This window comes from Leiobunum rupestre, chromosome 9 (assembly GCF_980474605.1).
Source record: "Leiobunum rupestre chromosome 9, qqLeiRupe1.1.hap1, whole genome shotgun sequence".
NCBI classification, from domain to species: Eukaryota; Metazoa; Arthropoda; class Arachnida; order Opiliones; family Sclerosomatidae; genus Leiobunum; species Leiobunum rupestre.
In genome coordinates, this window is record NC_143392.1 from 40,323,852 (window position 1) to 40,344,133 (window position 20,282).

Here is a 20,282-nt window from a genome sequence, read left to right on the forward strand (position 1 = left end):
GACAGCGATAGGATTCGAACCCATGCCTCAGAAGAGACTTGTCTCTAAAACCAACGCCATAAATCACTCTGGCACGCTGCCTTCATTGCTAATCCTTTTTTTGAAATTCAAGTCTTTTAATTAATCAGGTAGCTTTTCCCCACTCCTTCTTTAAAATCAAATAAATAATCCTTCTCCTATTAAAAGAAATTACAGCGATGGGATTCGAACCCATGCCTCAAAAGAGACTGGCGACTACTGGTGCCTTAAACCAGCACCATAGACCACTCGGCCACGCTGCCTTCCTTTCTTATCTTTTTTTGAAATTCGCGTCTTTCAACTAACTAGGTAGCTTCTCCCCACCTCTTCTTTAAATTCAAAAAAATAATCCTTCTCCTCTTAAAAGAAATGACAGCGATAGGATTCGAACCCATGCCTCAGAAGAGACTGGTCCCTAAAACCAGCGCCATAAATCACTCGGCCACAATGCCATCATTTCTAATCTTCTTTTTGAAATTCGCGTCTTTCAATTAACCTGGTAGCTTCTACCCTACCCTTCTTTAAAAGCAAATAAATAATCCTTCTCCCCTTAAAAGAAATGACAGCGATGGGATTCAAACCCATGCCTCAAAAGAGACTGGTGCCTGAAACCAGCGCCATAGACCACTCGGCCCCGCTGCCTTCATATCATGACTTTTTATTGAAATTCGCGTCTTTCAACTAACTAGGTAGCTTCTCCCCACCTCTTCTTTAAATTCAAAAAAATAATCCTTCACCTCTTAAAAGAAATGACAGCGATAGGATTCGAACCCATGCCTCAGAAGAGACTTGTCCCTAAAACTAGCGCCATAAAGCACTCGGGCACGCTGCCTTCATTGCTAATCCTTTTTTTGAAATTCAAGTCTTTTAATTAATCAAGTAGTTTCTCCCAACTCCTTCTTTAAAATCAAATAAATAATCCTTCTCCCCTTAAAAGAAATGACAGCGATAGGATTCGAACCCATGCCTCAGAAGAGACTTGTCTCTAAAACCAACGCCATAAATCACTCTGGCACGCTGCCTTCATTGCTAATCCTTTTTTTGAAATTCAAGTCTTTTAATTAATCAGGTAGCTTTTCCCCACTCCTTCTTTAAAATCAAATAAATAATCCTTCTCCTATTAAAAGAAATTACAGCGATGGGATTCGAAGCCATGCCTCAAAAGAGACTGGCGACTACTGGTGCCTTAAACCAGCACCATAGACCACTCGGCCACGCTGCCTTCCTTTCTTATCTTTTTTTGAAATTCGCGTCTTTCAACTAACTAGGTAGCTTCTCCCCACCTCTTCTTTAAATTCAAGTAAATAATCCTTCTCCTCTTAAAAGAAATGACAGCGATAGAATTCGAACCCATGCCTCAGAAGAGACTGGTCCCTAAAACCAGCGCCATAAATCACTCGGCCACAATGCCATCATTTCTAATCTTCTTTTTGAAATTCGCGTCTTTCAATTAACCTGGTAGCTTCTACCCTACCCTTCTTTAAAAGCAAATAAATAATCCTTCTCCCCTTAAAAGAAATGACAGCGATGGGATTCAAACCCATGCCTCAAAAGAGACTGGTGCCTGAAACCAGCGCCATAGACCACTCGGCCCCGCTGCCTTCATTTCTTGTCTTTTTTTTTAATTCGCGTCTTTCAATTAACTAGGTAGCTTCTCCCCACCTATTCTTTAAAATTCAAGTAAATAATCCTTCTTAACTTACAAGAAATGACAGTGATGGGATTCGAACCCATGCCTCATAAAAGACTGGTGCCTAAAACCAGCGACATAGACCTTTCGGCCACGCTGCCGTCATCTCTTGACTTTTTTTAAATTCGTGTCTCAATTAACCAGTGAGCTTCTCTCCACCCCTTCTTTAATATCACATAAATAATCCTTCTCCTCTTAGAAGAAATGACAGCGATGGGATTCGAACCCATGCCTCAAAAGAGACTGGCGACTACTGGTGTCTTAAAACAGCACCATTGACCACTCGGCCACGCTGCCTTCCTTTCCTATCTTTTTTTGAAATTCGCGTCTTTTAATTAACCAGTGAGATTCTCTCCACCCCTTCTTTAAATTCAAGTAAATAATCCTTCTCCCCTTAAAAGAAATGACAGCGATGGAATTCGAACCCATGCCTCAGAAGAGACTAGTGCCTGAAACCAGCGCCATAGACCAATCGTCCACGCTGCCTTCATTTCTAATCTTTTTCTTTAAATTCGCGTCTTTCAATTAACTAGGTAGCTTCTCCCCACCTCTTCTTTAAATTCAAGTAAATAATCCTTCTCGCTTTAAAAGAAATGACAGCGATGGGATTTGAAACCATGCCTCAGAAGAGACTGGTCCCTAAAACCAGCGCCATAAATCACTCGGGCACGCTGCCTTCATTGCTAATTCTTTTTTTTGAAATACAAGTCTTTTAATTAATCAGGAAGCTTCTCCCCACTCCTTCTTTAAAATCAAATAAATAATCCTTCTCCTATTAAAAGAAATGACAGCGATGGGATAAGAACCCATGCCTCAGAAGAGACTGGTGCCTGAAACCAGCGCCATGGACCACTCGGCCACGCTGCCATCATTCCTAATCTTCTTTTTGATATTCGCGTCTTTCAATTAACCAGTTAGCTTCTCCCCACCTCTTCTTTAAATTCAAGTAAATTATCTTTCTTAACTTACCAGAAAAGACAGCGATGGGATTCGAACCCATGCCTCAGAAGAGACTGGTGCCTGAAACCAGCGCCATAGACCACTCGGCCACGTTGCCTGCATTTCTCGTCTTTTTTTTTTAAATTCGCGTCTTCCAATTAACGAGTTAGCTTCTCCCCACCCCTTCTTTAAAATCAAATAAATAATCCTTCTTCTCTTAAAAGAAATAACAGCGATAGGATTCGAACCCATGCCTCAAAAGAGACTGGTGCCTGAAACCAGCGCCTTAGACCTTACGGGCACGCTGCATTCAATTCTTATTGTTTTTTTAATTCGCGTCTTTCAATTCGCCAGGAAGCTTCTCCCCACCCCTTCTTTAAAATCAAATAAATAATCCTTCTTCTTTTAAAAGAAATGACAGCGATGAGATTCGAACCCACGCCTCAGAAGAGACTGATGCCTAAAACCAGCCCCATAGACCACTTGGCCACGCTGCCTTTATCTCTAACCTTTTCTTTTATTATCGCGTTATTCAATTAACCAGGTAGCTTTTCCACGCCTCTTCTTTAAAATCAAATAAAAAACCCTTCTTCCTTTAAAAGAAATGACAGCGACGAGATTCGAACCCATGCCTCAGAAGAGACTCGAGCCTAAAACCATCGCCATAGACCACTTGGCCACTCTGCCTTTACCTCTTATCTTTTTTTTTAAATATCGCGTCATTCAATTAACCAGGTAAATTAACACACATAATAAATAAAATATCTAAGCTTTATTGTCATGACTGATGTGTTCAACGTCGAGCAGGGACTGGGGTCAGCCCCGGGGGGGAAGGGATCAACTTAGGAGAGCGAAAGGGTGCGCCCTCTATTAGTGACCTCTGCTCGAGATTACATATATATATAACACCTCAGAAGAGACTCGTGCCTAAAACCAGCGTCATAGACCACTCGGCTACGCTGCCTTCATTTCTTGTCTTTTTTTTTTAATTTGCGTCTTTCAATTAACCAGGTAGCTTCTCCCAACCTCTTCTTTAAAATCAAATAAAAAATCCTTCTCCCTTTCAAAAAAATGACAGCGATGGGATTCTACCGCATGCCTTGGTAGAGACTGGTGCTTGAAACCAGTGCCATAGACCACCCGGCCACGCTGCCTTCATTTCTCAACTTATTTATATGGCGTGTCTTTCCGTAGCCTGCATCAAAGTGAGTGAGGCTTCTTGTAGCAGTCAAGTTTGCAAGGTTTGTTTCGAATACCACATAGGAATCGATCATGTATAATGTCATCCAGCGATGTATCGTAATTGCAATGTTTGGCAAGTCTTTTTAATTCCGCAACAAAGCTCGCTACCGACTCTTCCGGATACCTAATCCTTTGATTAAATTTGAAACGTTGTGTAATTTCTCTTGGTTTTGTATCATAATAACGTTTGAGTATGTCCTTCAATTGATCATACGTTTTGCCGAAAGGTTTGTCTGGAACTAAGAAATTCCTATAGTTTACTGAACCCGACAGGACCTAAGCATGTGCAGAAGAGTGCACGCTTGTTTTGAGTTTCATCAATGCTGTTGGTAATTATATATTCATCAAGTCTTTCTGAATAGGACGTCCAGGACTCTGCCTATTGATAAAAGTACTGACATTGACCATAATTTCCTGTTGTAACTACAGTTGTCGACATTGTTGTTGAGATTTGGTGTAACAAATGTTGTCACCTTTGTGAGTAACGATAAAGCGAGTATGTTGCTGAAGTTATTAAAGGTTATGCAGTTTGAGAAATTTAGGTATCCTCACTTGTTGCCGAACCTTTACAAAGTGAACTGGGCCCTAGCTTGTCTTTTACTGTTGACTAGAGAAGGTGTTGATAGGTTATGAAGTGTTGACCTGAAGTGCTGAAACGCATCCCATCTCCGTCGCGAATTGTTGTGTTGTGAGTAAGAAATAATACGAACTTATTTATAAACAATATATTATTTTTTGAAAATGTATAGAATCGTTTACAACACTTGTCTCTTCCATTTCTCCTCTACTCTGTGTGTCTATGTTTTTTTAGTGATGGGTGAATGAGGCGCCCCCTATGAGGGATATGCGGAAGTTTACATATCATAATAAAATGAGTAATACAATTACATCACTAACCATTGTGATATGGTTAAATAAATTCAGGCCCGGACTGGCCATAAGGGCGATCGGGCGCGCCCCAACGGTAAAAAAGGGCTCGGCGCCCCTAAAGCGCCGAACATAGTTCCCCCGATCGCGAATCGCCCTAGGGTCAATTGGCCAATAAGGTTCGGGCCGTGAAAATATTTAACTAAAACTCTAAACTAAAACAAATGTGAATACCTCGAAAATAATAAAACATAAATATAAATGCATCCATATTAGTATTATCCAAATAAAAATATGGCTTTCCTGGGTTCGGCGGCTACTAACTTAGTAATAACCGTGAAATAGAAGTCCGTCCGACTCCGTCGTAGTTTTTGCCGAACATGTTCAGTCTTTAGATTACTATAACCAGGGTTTGTGGAGAGATGGTTGATAGACTCGGATTTTTTTACCCAATTTACTAATTTCATAGGTGGGGAGATAAAAATGACTCAAGGCATTGGCACCCCCAAAAAGAATTTGAGCGCCCCCGAGTTTTGGCGGCTGTGTACGGGCCTGATTCGAAAGTGAAACTAAATCTTTCGTGTTTCAATCAAACGTTCCATATCTTTTAATGAATTATGATGTAGTAGGGTGCACGATCACAAAAGACGAAATAATATTTTTTAGGTAATAGTAATATACCGTTATAGATAATACGTTTTAATTCGTGCTAATTCTACGTTTCTACTCAATAGTTATTAAGATAAATGTAAATAAATATACGAAGAAAAACCCGTGAACTGAGGATAAAAATAAACCAGTATTTGTATTTAAAAACGACGAGCCGCGGCTTGAAACATCTCAACAATTTTTAAATAAAATTACTAGTTTATTTTTATCCTTAATTCACGGGTTTTTCTTCGAATTTTTATTTACTTTTATCCCATATATGTTAACCGTGAAAATTAATTAATTAGTATGGATTTTTATAGTTTATAGATATTCTCTATTCCCGAAAATTCAAACATGTTATAATAACGTTATCCCATGTGCAACTTACTTTTCAACTTACAAGTTCTACGCTACTTCACTTTAACATCGTTGTTATTTCATCTTGTTACAATATACTGATTTCCCGTAGTATATATCATATAATATAATACCAAAACTCAAATCACAGTTTAGTCCACAACTTGTAATACTTTAGTCGTGTACCCTACGATATATAAAAATTAGTAAAATAATAGTTAGTTCTAGTTCTTCTTTGACTTGGGGCGGATGTAAATTAATTTCCGTGACCTTAAAAAATAAACGATTAGAATAAGCTAATAAAACCGTTTAAACGTCTAATGGAGCCTATGGAGGGGCCGAGTATTGTTACCAAAAAGGAAAGCTCGTCATAACGAACTGCGACCGAATGACGTATTTTAAATTGACTAATGTATGTAAAAGTTCCTTTAAAACACATCATGTTATAATTTTCTAATTCTTGAGTTTCTGATTATAACGAACACCACACGAAAACAAATTATCGGTAAATCAGTACTTGATTCTTTCGTTTCTAAGTAATACGGTTCCCGGGTTCCTAGTACCGCGTTATATCATTGTCAGGTCTCACGGTGACAATTCTTGAATGTTTCACTGTTTCAGTAACTGTTAAGATCCATGATATCTCTACCGGGCCTACTGTCTCCGAGGCTCAATCTGAACAAAACAGTTAATTAAAAAGAGATGTGCAAGCTGTTTTGGAATTGGAAACAACATCAACAATGCAGGCTAACTCAGACAATTTATGTATAAATGACGAAAATCTAATGAAAGGAGAGAATCCAGAATCAAATATTCAATCGACAGCTTTTCAAATTCCGCTGGGAGATAAGAGGTCATTTTTTGACACGCACCCCATTCAACCAGCTGACTGCCCGCTCTCTACCCTGTTTAAACGTAGAACAGGGGATTCTGAAATACAAAGAAAATGGTTGTTCTACAATTCAGTGAACAAGAAATATTATTGTTATTATTGTATGGCTACCACAAACGCTGCCAAATCCAGTTTTGCACATGGGAAAGAACTTAACATTAAACAGGGTTCAACACGTATAAAAGAACACGAAAATACTCCTTCGCATCGGTTTGCTGCAGAGTCATACATTGCACGTATGGCACAACGTGACGTCGAAACATTTATTTCAATAGAACAACGACTTCTAAGGAATAAAAAGTAGAAAGGAACCGTGAAATTGTTAAGCGTGTGATACAATGGATTCAGCACATTGGCAGACAGGGAATTGCTTACAGAGCAACAATGGAATCAGCGCAGTACTTGTTAAATCCAGCACTGAACAAAGGTAACCTACTCGAACCATTGTTAACAGCGGCTTTAAACGACCCAGGGAGGGGCGACCGTACGACGTTAATGAGAAAATCCACATTTAACAAAATTATTTACATAATTGGAAACAAAATAAAACGAGTTATTAGTCAGGGTGTCGAAAAGGCAGTGAAATACATTATTATGGTAGACAGTACGCAAGATTTATCCGGACATGAACAATGCTCCCTGGTAGTGCGTTACATTGACATGAATTTGGATTACCCGATACAAGAAAATCTATTAAGTGTTTTTAGATTAAGATCGACTACTGGAGAAGGGTACATGAAAGCCGTAACTAAGGAACTAAAATCCTGTGGATTGTCAATAAAAAACATCGTCGCTTGTTCATTTTATGGTGCTTCTAATATGCTGAGTGAGCTAGTTGGCTCGCAAGGGCGCCTACGTGAAGTTAATAAAAACCTTATTTATACTTGGTTTTATGCTCATGTTTTGAATTTCGTTGTGTGTGATGTCACCGAAAGCATCCTAGCAGCTAAAAATCTATTTGGACTACTGAAATGGACGTATTCTTTTTTTTTCTGAATCGAACAAAAGGATTACAGAATGGGAAAGTCTCACTTCCAAAGAGAAATGGCACTCAAAACTTAAACGTTTAGAAAATATGGGTAAGACTAGATGGTCAAGCAAAGAGAGTGCGTTGAAGAAAATATTTCACAGTTATAGTACACCAGAACAAGGAATGTACACCATAGTTTTTAAATTTCTACACAATATTCATACAAGTCCAAATTTTGATGCTAAAGTATCATCCGAAGCTGGATCTCTCTTACGAAACTGGACTGAAATGGAAACGCTACTGACTTCTTTCCTATTTTTGAAGGTCTTTGAACAGCTAGGAACTACTTCTAAATACCTACAAACAAAGGGACTAGATTTGATGACAGCTTGGAATTTAATTCAAACTTCCGTAGACAAGATGCAAAGTTTCAGAAATTATATCGAAAAACTGAGGGTAAATGTGTTGCGTTTGCCGACTCGATAAACAACACGTTGGGTGAAGATGAGAATCTTGAAGTTACAGTTGAACGCGATTTACCCGAAAAACGAAAGAGGCGAACTAAATGTCAAGCAGGGGAATTTGGGGAAACAGCTCGAGACGAACCAATCGACAATAAATGGGATTATTACCGGATTTCCAGCTTCTTACGTATTTGTGACCTAACACTTCAAAAGTTAAAATCGAGATACCAGGCAAACTCTGAATTAATCAAAGAAATATCATATTTTCATCCATCAAGATTCGAAGAGATATCAAAACTTGGAAATTACGACGAAATTAACTTAAATTTAGTCCCTAAAATACTTGGCTTGAATTCTTCCGATATTCAGAGAGAGCTAGGTTTTTCACAAAACGTTTTGAGAAACTAACCGAACCTTTACTTTCCACAAGTATAATAGGGGAAACTATAGACGGTACAGACACTGACGACGTTAAGGTAGACTCGGTTTCGGATTCCGATGACGAACATGATGATAGAAAACTCTGCAAGAAGCGAAACAAACCCTGTAAAAATGTATTATTTGCTGCCTTAAATTGCTGAGTAAATACAACCTTCACGATAGTGCTTATGAGAATTTATACAAAGTATATACGTTTTTGGCAACCTTGCCCTGCACTCAAGTCGAGTGTGAAAGAACTTTTTCTAAGTTAAAGATTATTAAATCCAGGCTTCGATCGACCATTAAACAAGACCTTCTGGAGGCATTACTTTTCATGGGAGTTGAAAGAGAAATAACAAACATGTTGTGCGTAGATGAATTGGTCTTGGAATTTTCGAACTCATCGGAAGAACTGAAGCGTAAACTCACATAGATGATAGATATGACAAACATCAAGCTACCTTAATTTTTAGAGTGAAATGAAATTTGAACAGTTTATTTTTAACACTGTTTGACATACAACCAGATTTATAAGAATTAAAACAAAATATTCGAAAAACCTAAATCATTGAGACCTGTAACAGTAGAACTAGTATAATTTAACATTAAACGCTTTTTATGGCCTAGGTTTTCTTCTGCTTGTCACCCTGTAAATTTACTTCCCGCAGAGCAAATATCCTGGTGTTAGGCCAACGTGTTATGATATTGGCGTTCCGGGAAGTAAATTTACAGGGTGACAAGCAGAAGAAAATCTAGGCCTTTAAGGGAGCCCCTAAGGGGGGGGGGGTAGAGGGGAATAATAGAGTTCTGATCAAAGATATTGGTGCCCTTAGCTTTTCCCGACCGGTGCGCCTTTTGATACCCAGTCCGGGCCTGAATAAATTCTCGTTCGATCATTCCAATCACAAAAAAAACATTCATTTTAAAGGGAATATATACATAAGGTGGGTTGGCGCAGAGGTTAGCATTTTCGCCTCGCAACAGGAGCCGGGTTCGATCCCAGTTTGCTACTCCTTCCGCGTTGAGTTTGAAAGTTACCTCTCCACTGGTTAAAGGGCTTTTCACTGATTTCTTCGGTTTCCCCTTTCCATAAAAACTTACTGAGGTTAGCCGTAATAGTGAGTGTAGGAGCTGTTGTATCGCGTGGCGTAAAGGGCTTGCCGCCACCCTCCTACGCATTGTATGGCATTTTAAGTCCTTGGGTGACTTGAGCTTAAGGTGGTGCTTGTATATTAGGCTAGCGAAGCTTGCTGATGGGTTTCCATCAATTAATCGTCTTTCATTGACTGTTAAGCCTGGCGCCAGAAACGTGTAATTCGAGAAGATCATACTCACTTTAAGAAGGTTTAATAGTAAAATATGTCTGTTGTATTGGAAGCCTTAGTGTTTATATAAATTCAGTTCAGACCCCAAATTATACAATCACCATAAGTCTGTAATTTTGTTCAACAAATACGAAATTCCATATTCTAAACGTGGAAAATTTCTCCAGGGGCTGATTTGGCAATGGGAATTAATGAACCGAGTATTAACATTAACTGATCATCCATTCCTGGGGTGTAAATTAATTTCACATACTTCATTGAGGGGTTTGGTCGACGATTTGCTGAAAAAAGTATTTATTTATGCTTACAGAGAAGGACAACGATGAAACGTTTCGAGGACATCATGTTCGAATTATCCACCGGCACGAGGGGGGAAGGAAAAATGGCGGCAGTTTTAGGGAACCAATGAGATGTCGGACTGATCTGATTATTTTACTGGAAAGGAGTTAACGTTTCGTGAGTGACAGGTTGCGTCAAATATCGTCTCAACATAAATACATTCTTAATTGATCATAAATATTATTTACATCAGAAGAATGATTTATCACGCGTAAAAAGAATGTCTGGAAGTGTCAATAATTTCGGGTTTTAAATGTAGGGTACATCCTTCACTTGATCAATAGGACACCCTCGTGTCATTAAATCATGTTAAAACCGGTTTAAAATTAAAAGGCGCTTTGGCTGTATAAAGTTTAAAAATGATTAAATCATGAATCATTTTTCATCTTGATTATTAGGACACCTTGCAACAGTGTGATCTGCCCCTCGCCGTCTTAATTAATTAACACGTTTCAGTTGGAAAATGTACCGAAACAATTTAAGATAAATGTCCTCTTGTATATTGAATCTAAAATAAATAAATAATCAGGTAGGCTAATACCCAAGACACCACCTAAGGCCTAAGTCATCAAGCGACCTTTAAAGCTCTTAAAATCGGGACGAAGATTAAATAGTTAATTTGTCTCCGAAGTTGGTGCAAGTACATTTTGGTTGTGAGCCAAACCTGTCTACAATTTTAATCATGATTTAGCCATTTTAATTGTGATTCAATAGTTTTAATCACAATTTAATCAATGTAATTGTACTTCTACTTAATTTTTAAGGGTGTTTTAATCTTATTAAACATTAGATAATCCAATTTAAACATTTATAATTTCAAAACGTGTTTGCATAGCAACGGAAAAACAACTAACGGATATTGGTGATGGATAATAAAATGTGTGATGCATAATGAAATATATTTTGGACTTAACTTTTAAGAATTACCGTGCGTCGAAACTTCTTGATAATTGTGAAAATTCGTATAGAATTTATTTGTATCTGCAAGAATCGAAAGGCTGACCACGGCCCGAAAATCTGTACACCGATTACGCGTTATCAACACTGATAAATGTACAGACTCTAAAGATTACGCGTAATCTCATTAGTACAGTCAAAGGAACAGGCTTGTACACCGATTACGAGGAGTGACTAACCCCTCGGCAAGTATGTAATTATCGTTATTATCCGATAAATACGTCAAATGCTTAATATTTTAATTTTGGAAAGTGCGGCTTATACTCCGGCGTGGTCTATCTGCCGAATACTTCCCTCAAGTCGATCTAAGTAAATAATTTTTTAAGTTAGCCAATCGCCTCGTGTTGTGTAAATGTCTATGAGTTGAAACGTAAAATAAATTAATACATTTATTCGTTAGCAACAATATTTTCAATTGCTTCACGTTATACATAAGTTTTATATTATAATTAATTTATAATTAATCACCTATTATTTAAAATTCTAATGAAACTACTCTACCGTACAACAATGTAAGGCGCTAGTGTATATTTGCTGAGAAGTAAAAATATATAAATAACACATACCAGAATAAATTTTCACACCGAACCTACTTTTTAACGATTGCGTTTCTAAATTATAACATTTACTAATTTACTATTTTACATAAATTAGTACCGGATATATATGACTTTTGAATGACGTAAAAATCCAGATCTAAAAATTAATTAACATCGCTCTTATAGAAAGATATTTAAAATTCTTATTGATCACAATATCTTGTTTTAATGGTTTAACGATTTTTAAGAGCACTTTTAGCACAATTAATTGACTTTCAGCAGGAATCCACCAATGGAGTTTCGGATTTTTCTGACATTGCAAGGATCCAGTTTCAAATAGATACTTCAAGCAAGTGTCGGCACTGTAATTACCTTTCAAAGAAGTTGCTGATTGGTTCTTTACATTTATTACCATAAATTACAATAACATTTACCACCATATTGTATATAGGAAATATGTTAACAATTAGTATAGAATTGTTTGTTTGATTATTATTTTCTTCAACGCCTGTCTGGCGATTTTGTGGTTTTTGCATTTTGTGTATTTTGGGATACTTTGGATTTGAAGTTGAATTTGAGTGTATTTGTTATTGGGGCGAGACTCGCTTTAAAGACCATTAAAAACAGTATATCGGTTATGGAACTAAGAAAATACAAACTACAGTTTTGATTTGAAATAATTATTGGTCTAATCTTTTAACTTTACTTAATATGTCGATGGCAGCGTGAGTACGTATTTTTAATTTTAATTTGCGAATAAGGATACGAAATCTAATCCTCAACATCAGTTGAGCATACATGGAATTCGAATTATACCAGTCCTTTTATCAGTGACGAATTAGCTTTCAAAAATAAACCATTTAAAACATTTACAATTCAAAAGAGGGTTCTGTTTTGGGCTTTACAAATATTTACTTTAAAAGTTTTGAGTTAGTTCTTCAAACGTAGAAAGTTTCCTAGTTTGATTTTAACTTTTAATGATTTTTTTCTGAAATGGATGATTCATTTGATTTAAAAAGTACAAAAGAAAATGTTAAAATTCCCTTTACAATTGAAAAATAATTCCGTAACTTTCATTTCAATTTAGTTCTTAACCCCTTCGACTTAAGTTTAAATAAGGCTTTAGTGTGAAATAGGCTTTTGCGGAAAGTAAAATATTATTAAACTATTAAATTATTCGCTTTCTTGCAGGCACACATCAATAAAACATTTCAATTAGGAGTTAAATGATTCTCCAAAAGTCGCTGCTATCAAAATTGTATCATTACTTTCCGTATCACTTGAGAGCAAAAATAAAGTAAGTCCAGATATATGACTATAAATATCATTTATTTTTTTATATTATTCGTTACTTTGATTTTACTTCCATTAAGAAATTTTTATCGCTATTATCCCAGATATGACACAAACTGTGAGTTTTATACTTGCTAGACAACCGTTTTCTGTCTTTTGTGACATATTTTTAAATTATTGTTTTCTTTTGAACTTAGAAGTTTATGTTTTGACGAGAGACGAAATAGCTCCGTCACTATGATACTTCAATTCTTAATTATAAATACGAAAAAATTGTAGAAAAAAGAATATTTTTCAGAGGACATTTAAGGTTGGTAATCCTTATTTGTGTGTTGGAGAAATGTTTCATCTAATTGTTACTAGTAACATTTCAGGGCCATCACTTTCTAGGATTATAATTCAGACGGATGACGAAAAAATCCAGATTTAGTGGTGGTCGCGAGTAACAGTGATTTAAAGTATGGAACCCAGAACACATATTCGTTAAAATGTAACGGAAACAAACAGAGAAACTGTCCAAATATTAAAATTTTTCGGTTGCGTTCCATGTTTTCACATGAGTTTCTGATATTGTAAGTTGTACCGCAAAAATAATATTAATTGAGAAAAATATAAAAAATGCATAAAAAACACTTTTCTGTGATGTTACTTCAATTTAAACAATTTTCAGTTCGAATAATTATTTTTCGTTTGCGTTTCGGTGTCCTTATTCGTGACATTTTAACATTTGAGTGTTCCAAGTTTAAGATTCGAAGCTGAAATATATCTGGTTATAAGTACAGTTTTCCTCGGATTTTAGTGTGGAAAATGGAAAGTAATATTATTTCAATAGCAGCGACGTCTTTTAAATTTCATTATTTCTTTTTCGAAAAGTTGTAAAATGGTTCATCACCAGATTGTTGATCGATTTGAAAGAACGCTATCTAGTGAAAGATCCGTGCAAATCAGTTTAAACTACGCGAGAATTTTCCAATTGATTAATTTTAAATTATCCGGAATTTCTATCGCGTTAAAACTCCATTGATGTCCCTGCTTTTATGTTTTAAACCAAAGTAGCTTTTAGGATATGTTTTCTACTCGCTGAATTCATATTTAAGTACTCATTCTTATACAACAGGGAATCGAGCCCTACGTGTGTTTATATCATTAAGTCACATAGTTGTTAACCGTCAATTACGCTCAGTGCTTCGTTTCGAACGTTTGCCAAGTCTTCGGTGCCGACTGCCTTGTCGGTGGTGCTTTCCTGGTTGCATATTGAGACGATTTCCTCGGATAAACGAGTGAATTGCAATTTCTCACTCTCTTGGTCTAAAGCACAGATCTGACGGAGAAAAAAAATGGACTTAGCTAAAAACTTAAAAGTCTTGCGCGATATTTACTAATACTAAAAATATCTTTATTTATAAATGATCAGCCCCTCGTGTCAAAGTTGGGGTAGTACCGTAGCAGTTACTGTAAGCAGTGGCGTAGCCAGAAATTCGTCAAGGGGGGGTCGAAGTATGTGAATGTTAAGAGGGGGTCGAGAAGGGGGTGGACATTTTGTACAGTCAAAGGTAGACCCAAGGGGGTAGGTTGAACACGGAAACCCCCCTTGTCTACGCCACTGACTGTAAGCGGCAGATAGGCAAATTAAACGGAAAGCTAAGGATATTTTCGGTGCGGAAAGCCAAAGATATTTTAGGTTTAAAGTGCAAGTTCTGTGGTGATACCTACTTCTGGTTCGGCGTCTGCCATCTCCTGATCAGTTCGCTCTTGGTCGTCTATTTGCGTATCTTGATCACAAGCACTTTTGATTTTTTCGTGTTGAACAACACTGGAAGACCCATTCGTCAATATTCGCTCCAGTCCCCCGCCGTCGAGAGCGCAGGAAGACGACATTGAACTACTGTTGCTGCTGGTACTACTGCTACTTGATCCTTCCGCCTATTAACAATTTGAAAATAGGAATCGCCATTAGAGGTTCGTTTTTGAGGCTTTTACTTAAACTAGATGGCACTAATTTCAAATGCTTCGCAGGAAATTAATAAATAATTACTCATTTCATAGATGAAATAAAATTTTGAACTATTTTTAAGATGAATTTGTGTAGAACATAAAAGAAATGATCAGCCTACGAAAGATTCTTCGTAAAAGAAGCGCAAAATAGTTTACATGTTTCAGTTTTTAGATTTTTTAGGATTCTAAGTTTGAAACTGGTAGCGGCACTTATTAAGAAATCGAGTATTTAAATCCGGGCCTTTAATAGTGTTCAATATAAAAATTGTAATCGATAGTGATATCAATAACACTAAAAGGAATGGTAACTTCATCCACTTTCTTATTTAATTTAATACATTTAAAATAATTGATAGTTTACTTTTAATTTAAATTCCATTTCTACGCTATTGCCAAGAATGCTTTTATTTCTACTTAGGGAGATTGACTTTTTTGAAACCATTCATGGGCATCATGATCCTATAATACTTCTAAAAGCATATTTATGTCTTGTAGTATTTTCTGAATTAAGAGTGACGAAACGTAAGAGACATACCGGACCAATATCACTTTCTTCTGTGTGTTGGTAGATGGAGATCCCGTGCGCCGTTTCTACGTGATACGTCAAATCCCACCACGTACTGCATTGTGCATTGCAGTGCGCACATGCTGGAGTATGCGGAGCGTTTTCTGCACAAAAATAAATAAATTAACAGCTCTTACGAAAATGTAGGATAAAATTTTATTCAAAAATTCATTTTTGACCGAAATTCTTAACCACAATATGTCATCTCTGATTAAATTACTAAGTACGAAATTTAACTTTCTTCTGATTTAGAAAAAATATTAGATGGTATTGGATTCAAACTAGGTATACCAAATTTGAAAAATGTGAACAAATCTTTTTATTGGTATCTCTTATTTGAAGACAAGAAAATACTATAAAATTACACTATTGTTACTCTACTCATCTCCTTGTGTAGAATTAGTTCAACGTGCATAACGTTAATTTCCGTTTAGATTTTTACTAATCTTTATAATCTTTATATTTATAATTATATTATGGTCAATAGGTAAATCTACATTTTTAAACAAACTTATTCAACTTTAAAAATCTTTAGTCTAATTTAAATTTAGGCAATCAATTAAAATTTGTTAACTCTTTGCTAAGTCTGTGAAATGGAGTGGATATTTCTAATAATAACTGTCTTGAAACAAACAGTTCTCTATCTCGCTATACACTGCTGGAGCTGGACACCTCTGGTGTGTGGCGTAAGTTAAATATTGATCACTGTTTCTCATCTAATAAGGGGTAATGACGTGGAACCGAGATAACTCATTCGAGAAATTGGTAAATTATCCTTTATAAATTATTAAAACAAAGCCTGCTCTGTGTAGATATAGCTTGAACAAAAAAAAGTTTAAATTATAATCTCATTAAAAATGGAGTCATCTCAATGTAGAAAGCAACGTTAACGAAATATTGTACATTAGGTTACTGAGAACGTATGAGCTTAACATCCAGGCCCTGTAAACCACTCCACTTTTCTAAATATACCAAATTTTAAATAACGGTGTTTCGTTAACCAAATGGTAAATAACGGTGTTTTGGTAACCAAATGCTAAATAACGGTGTTTTGGTAACCAAATGGAAAAACGATGTCTTCGTAACAAAATGGTAAATAACGGTGTTTTGGTAACCAAATGGTAAATAACGGTGTTTTGGTAACCAAATGCTAAATAACGGTGTTTTGGTAACCAAATGCTAAATAACGGTGTTTTGGTAACCTAATGCTAAGTAACGGTGTTTTGGTAAACAATGGTTAATAACAGTATTTTTGTAAACGATGGTAAATAAAGGTAGTCTGGTAAACAAATGGAAAAACGATGTCTTCGTAACAAAATGGTATATAACGGTGTCTTGGTAACCAAATGGTAAAAAACGGTGTTTTGGTAACCAAATGCTAAATAACGGTGTTTTGGTAACCAAATGCTAAGTAACGGTGTTTTCGTAAACAATGGTTAATAACAGTATTTTTGTAAACGATGGTAAATAAAGGTAGTCTGGTAACCAAATGGAAAAACGATGTCTTCGTAACAAAATGGTAAATAACGGTGTCTTGGTAACAAAATAGTAAATAACGGTGTCTTGGTAACAAAATAGTTAATAACGGTGTTTTGGTAACCAAATGGTAAATAACGGTAGTTTGGTAACCAAAAACTAGTAAATTGAATATTTTAATACTTATTTACAGTATTAGCTGTAATAATAATAACATAAATCACGGATAAATTTTTGTTTTCACTTAATTTTGCATATAATAATGGTTTACTTAGTACTTTTTTATACACTACTACTTACCACAATTACCATTATTTACCATCTGTTAAATGCCGCTTCGGAACACTGAGCTCCTCTCTAAAACGGAAAAACCCACATTCAACTAAAATGTATAGCGCCATCTAGTGGGGCTCATCAGAAAGTTTTCTATTATCTTTCGAGAAACGTGTATACAGGGTGTTACAAAAGGTTATGCAAATTTTTAAGGAGTTGTAGGGGGTGAGTTGAGAAGTATGCCTGTTTTTTTTTTTCATTTCCCTACGATGAGTTAAAAGAGCGTCAGAGAGCTTCGAAGTGTGGCCTACTAGCCCCTGGAAGTAGGCTGCATAAAGCACAAAACATGCTGCTAATTTTTAAGATAATTTTCGGTAAAATAATTGTGCTTTGAAAATTCCTTATTAAGATATTCGGGTACACCAAATTATTCGATCAAATGCCAACTCGATTATTTTCTTCGTTAAATCGAGTAGACCATGAAAATGTTCCCGTATAATCGTTTATCATGATCGAAAATTCAAAAAGTGCGGTACAAAATGTTGGGTATCTCAAATAGCTTTCAAAATTGGTCGAATAACCGTGTCGTTTTCTAAATTTGTTGAGTTTCAAGGTCACTGTTCCGAAAATACCCCTTTTTTCGAGATCACCTCACTGAATTCGTATATGAGGTTACGGATGGTCTAGGGCTCACCTTGGTCTCACCAATTATTAGCCGATTCTTGGTAAATAGTGGTAAATATTGTAAATATTGGTAAATATGGTAAATAATGGTATATATTTATTTATATTGTAAAAAAATACGTTAAATCTAGAAAATCATTCAAGAAAACGTAATATATATCAACTTTAGAAGACCTTAAACTTTATTTTAATTACTCGACAAGTCTGTTCTAAATCTTAAAGGATTAATCTCCATAAATGTGGGTTAAAATTTAAATACTGTAAATATTTCATGGAAATATATTGTTTACCATCATCTACCATTATTTACAACTTTTCCCATTTTATACCATAGCGTTATTTAATATTATTTACCACTTTTCCCATTTTATACCATAACTTTATTTAATATTATTTACCACTTTTCCCATTTTATACCATAACGTTATTTAATATTATTTACCACTTCTCCCATTTTATACCATAACATTATTTAATATTATTTACCACTTTTCCCATTTTATACCATAATGTTATTTACCATTATTTACCACCTGTGAAATACCAATTTGGAACGCTGTTCAAGGTCATCAAACGAAAACGCGAAGGATAGTGACCCGTGCAGTTGTATTGCGTAGTCAGCGGTTTGGTCACTTATGGGCTGGATTATTGAGCCTTTGTGTGTTTTGAAATTTCCGAGAACAAATATATGAAACTAAATCTAAATCTGCAAAGCTAAATTATTTGGTACCATTTAACGGGCCCTGCTTCTTTATTCAAAAATATTTGCCCAGACTATTGTACGTTTTTCATATTCGATTTGATATTTGAAGTGGCTAGAAAACTAATATATAAAAATGATATTTGATAATTTGTCCATCTCTACTTAATTTCTAAAACTATTTCCCAGGTAAAAATTGGTTTATAAATAAATACGCAGAGGAATTTTAACATTTTAATTTTTCCATCTTGGAGGATCCTTCTCTCCTAATGTTATATACTTCTGATCCAACACATTTTACACACTATTTGTCCGTAACAGGAGATTCTGACGTATGAAAGTAACTAGCCGAGACATTTGACACATTTATTTCCAGCTGACAGAATTGGACAGCTATTTGGCGGAGGTTTTTAAAGGTACTTGAAAGTGATGGTGAGGAAAATAACATGGGAAATTTTCACAACCTGCCAACGCCTTTTTGGAAATGGTAATGCTAAAATAAAATGTAAAAATTATCCATTCTCATCGTATTATATAGTCATATTATTGATTTTTTCAATAAAAGCAATACGAAATATCTTTGCAATTTGCAAAGAAAAAAATTAATGCATTAATGTTTCCCAAGAAAATATTTAATATGGGAGCTAGATACGGGAGAAATCACCGAATACCAACTCAACTAATATATTTCTACGTCACTGGTGACCGCAACCAATGTAAATGTAATTTGGGAAATTAAAATAGGGTGCAGTAATAATAATAGAAAGATCCAAAATTTCCAGATTCAGGCCCCTCTTGAGAAAATCTTTCAACCGTACCTTAAGTACTTTTCCGCTCTATTTCAATGTTGTTCTTATACATAATCAGATCCCCCTGGACCGATTAAATTAATATCGGGTTACAACAACATGGAACACAGATTATGGTTTCGTGAAGTCGCGGAATTTTCATATCAGTCCCTTCTTAGATACACAATTAACAAGAATAAACACTTTGTTTTTCAGTTCGAAGAAATTATTTTTGTATAATTTATATGTATGACGACATCGACAGACCCGCGTAGGTTCCTTACCGTTTTGTCCATTGTCTTGGCAACGGCACGTAAAACGAAGTCTGCAAGGTTCTTGTTTGTGATCCAATAACCCTTGTAAAGAGGTAAACAACTCTTTGCATGTTCCACACACCAATAAATCAGGGTCAGCTGGAACAGTAACGCAAACATTATTTTACCTTCATATTTAGTCACTATTTTTGTATTTTGTACGTTCACTTTTAGTCATTATAATAATCAACTAGGATAATACCCAAGGAAAAACCTAGGCCGAAGTTGGTGAGCAAATTTTATTGCCCAATGCTTTTTATAGTAGGTATTTCTAGAAAACCTTAAGATTTTCAACCAATTAAAATCGAGATACATTGCTAGGTATAAATCTTCGAATATTGTCTTTTCAAAAACCACAAATCAATGACAATGCATATGATTCAACCTTTGTATTCAACTATCAATGCTTTCCGATTCCGTTATTTCCCATATTTAATAATTAGAACGCGAGTCGCCCTTCATGATGCCTTAAATTTATAATTAGCCTAGCTTATTATTATTATTATTATTATTATGGTCCATAA

General features: G+C 35.7%; 1 protein-coding gene and 3 non-coding genes across 6 annotated transcripts in view; all 4 read right to left on the bottom strand.

Annotated features, from left to right (window-relative positions):
- Positions 1–578: 578 nt before the first annotated feature.
- On the bottom strand, positions 579–660 carry TRNAL-CAG (transfer RNA leucine (anticodon CAG)). Its single transcript has one exon. It is a non-coding gene; the product is annotated as a tRNA-Leu (tRNA).
- Positions 661–1,537: 877 nt separating this feature from the next.
- TRNAL-CAG (transfer RNA leucine (anticodon CAG)) lies at positions 1,538–1,619 on the bottom strand. Its single transcript has one exon. It is a non-coding gene; the product is annotated as a tRNA-Leu (tRNA).
- Positions 1,620–2,683: 1,064 nt separating this feature from the next.
- Positions 2,684–2,765, bottom strand: TRNAL-CAG (transfer RNA leucine (anticodon CAG)). The gene has a single exon. It is a non-coding gene; the product is annotated as a tRNA-Leu (tRNA).
- A 10,498-nt stretch (positions 2,766–13,263) lies between these two features.
- The window catches only part of LOC149927819 (uncharacterized), a 79,182-nt gene continuing 72,163 nt past the window's right edge, over positions 13,264–20,282 (bottom strand). For all 3 annotated transcript variants that reach the window (XM_090158377.1, XM_090158376.1, XM_090158378.1), the window contains exons 5-8: positions 19,729–19,857; positions 15,494–15,627; positions 14,677–14,886; positions 13,264–14,284 (exon numbers count right to left, since the gene is read on the bottom strand). In XM_090158377.1, the coding sequence (XP_090014503.1) occupies positions 14,126–14,284; positions 14,677–14,886; positions 15,494–15,627; positions 19,729–19,857 (632 nt within the window). In that variant the 3' untranslated portion in view covers positions 13,264–14,125. The remainder of the gene's footprint in view (positions 14,285–14,676; positions 14,887–15,493; positions 15,628–19,728; positions 19,858–20,282) is intronic.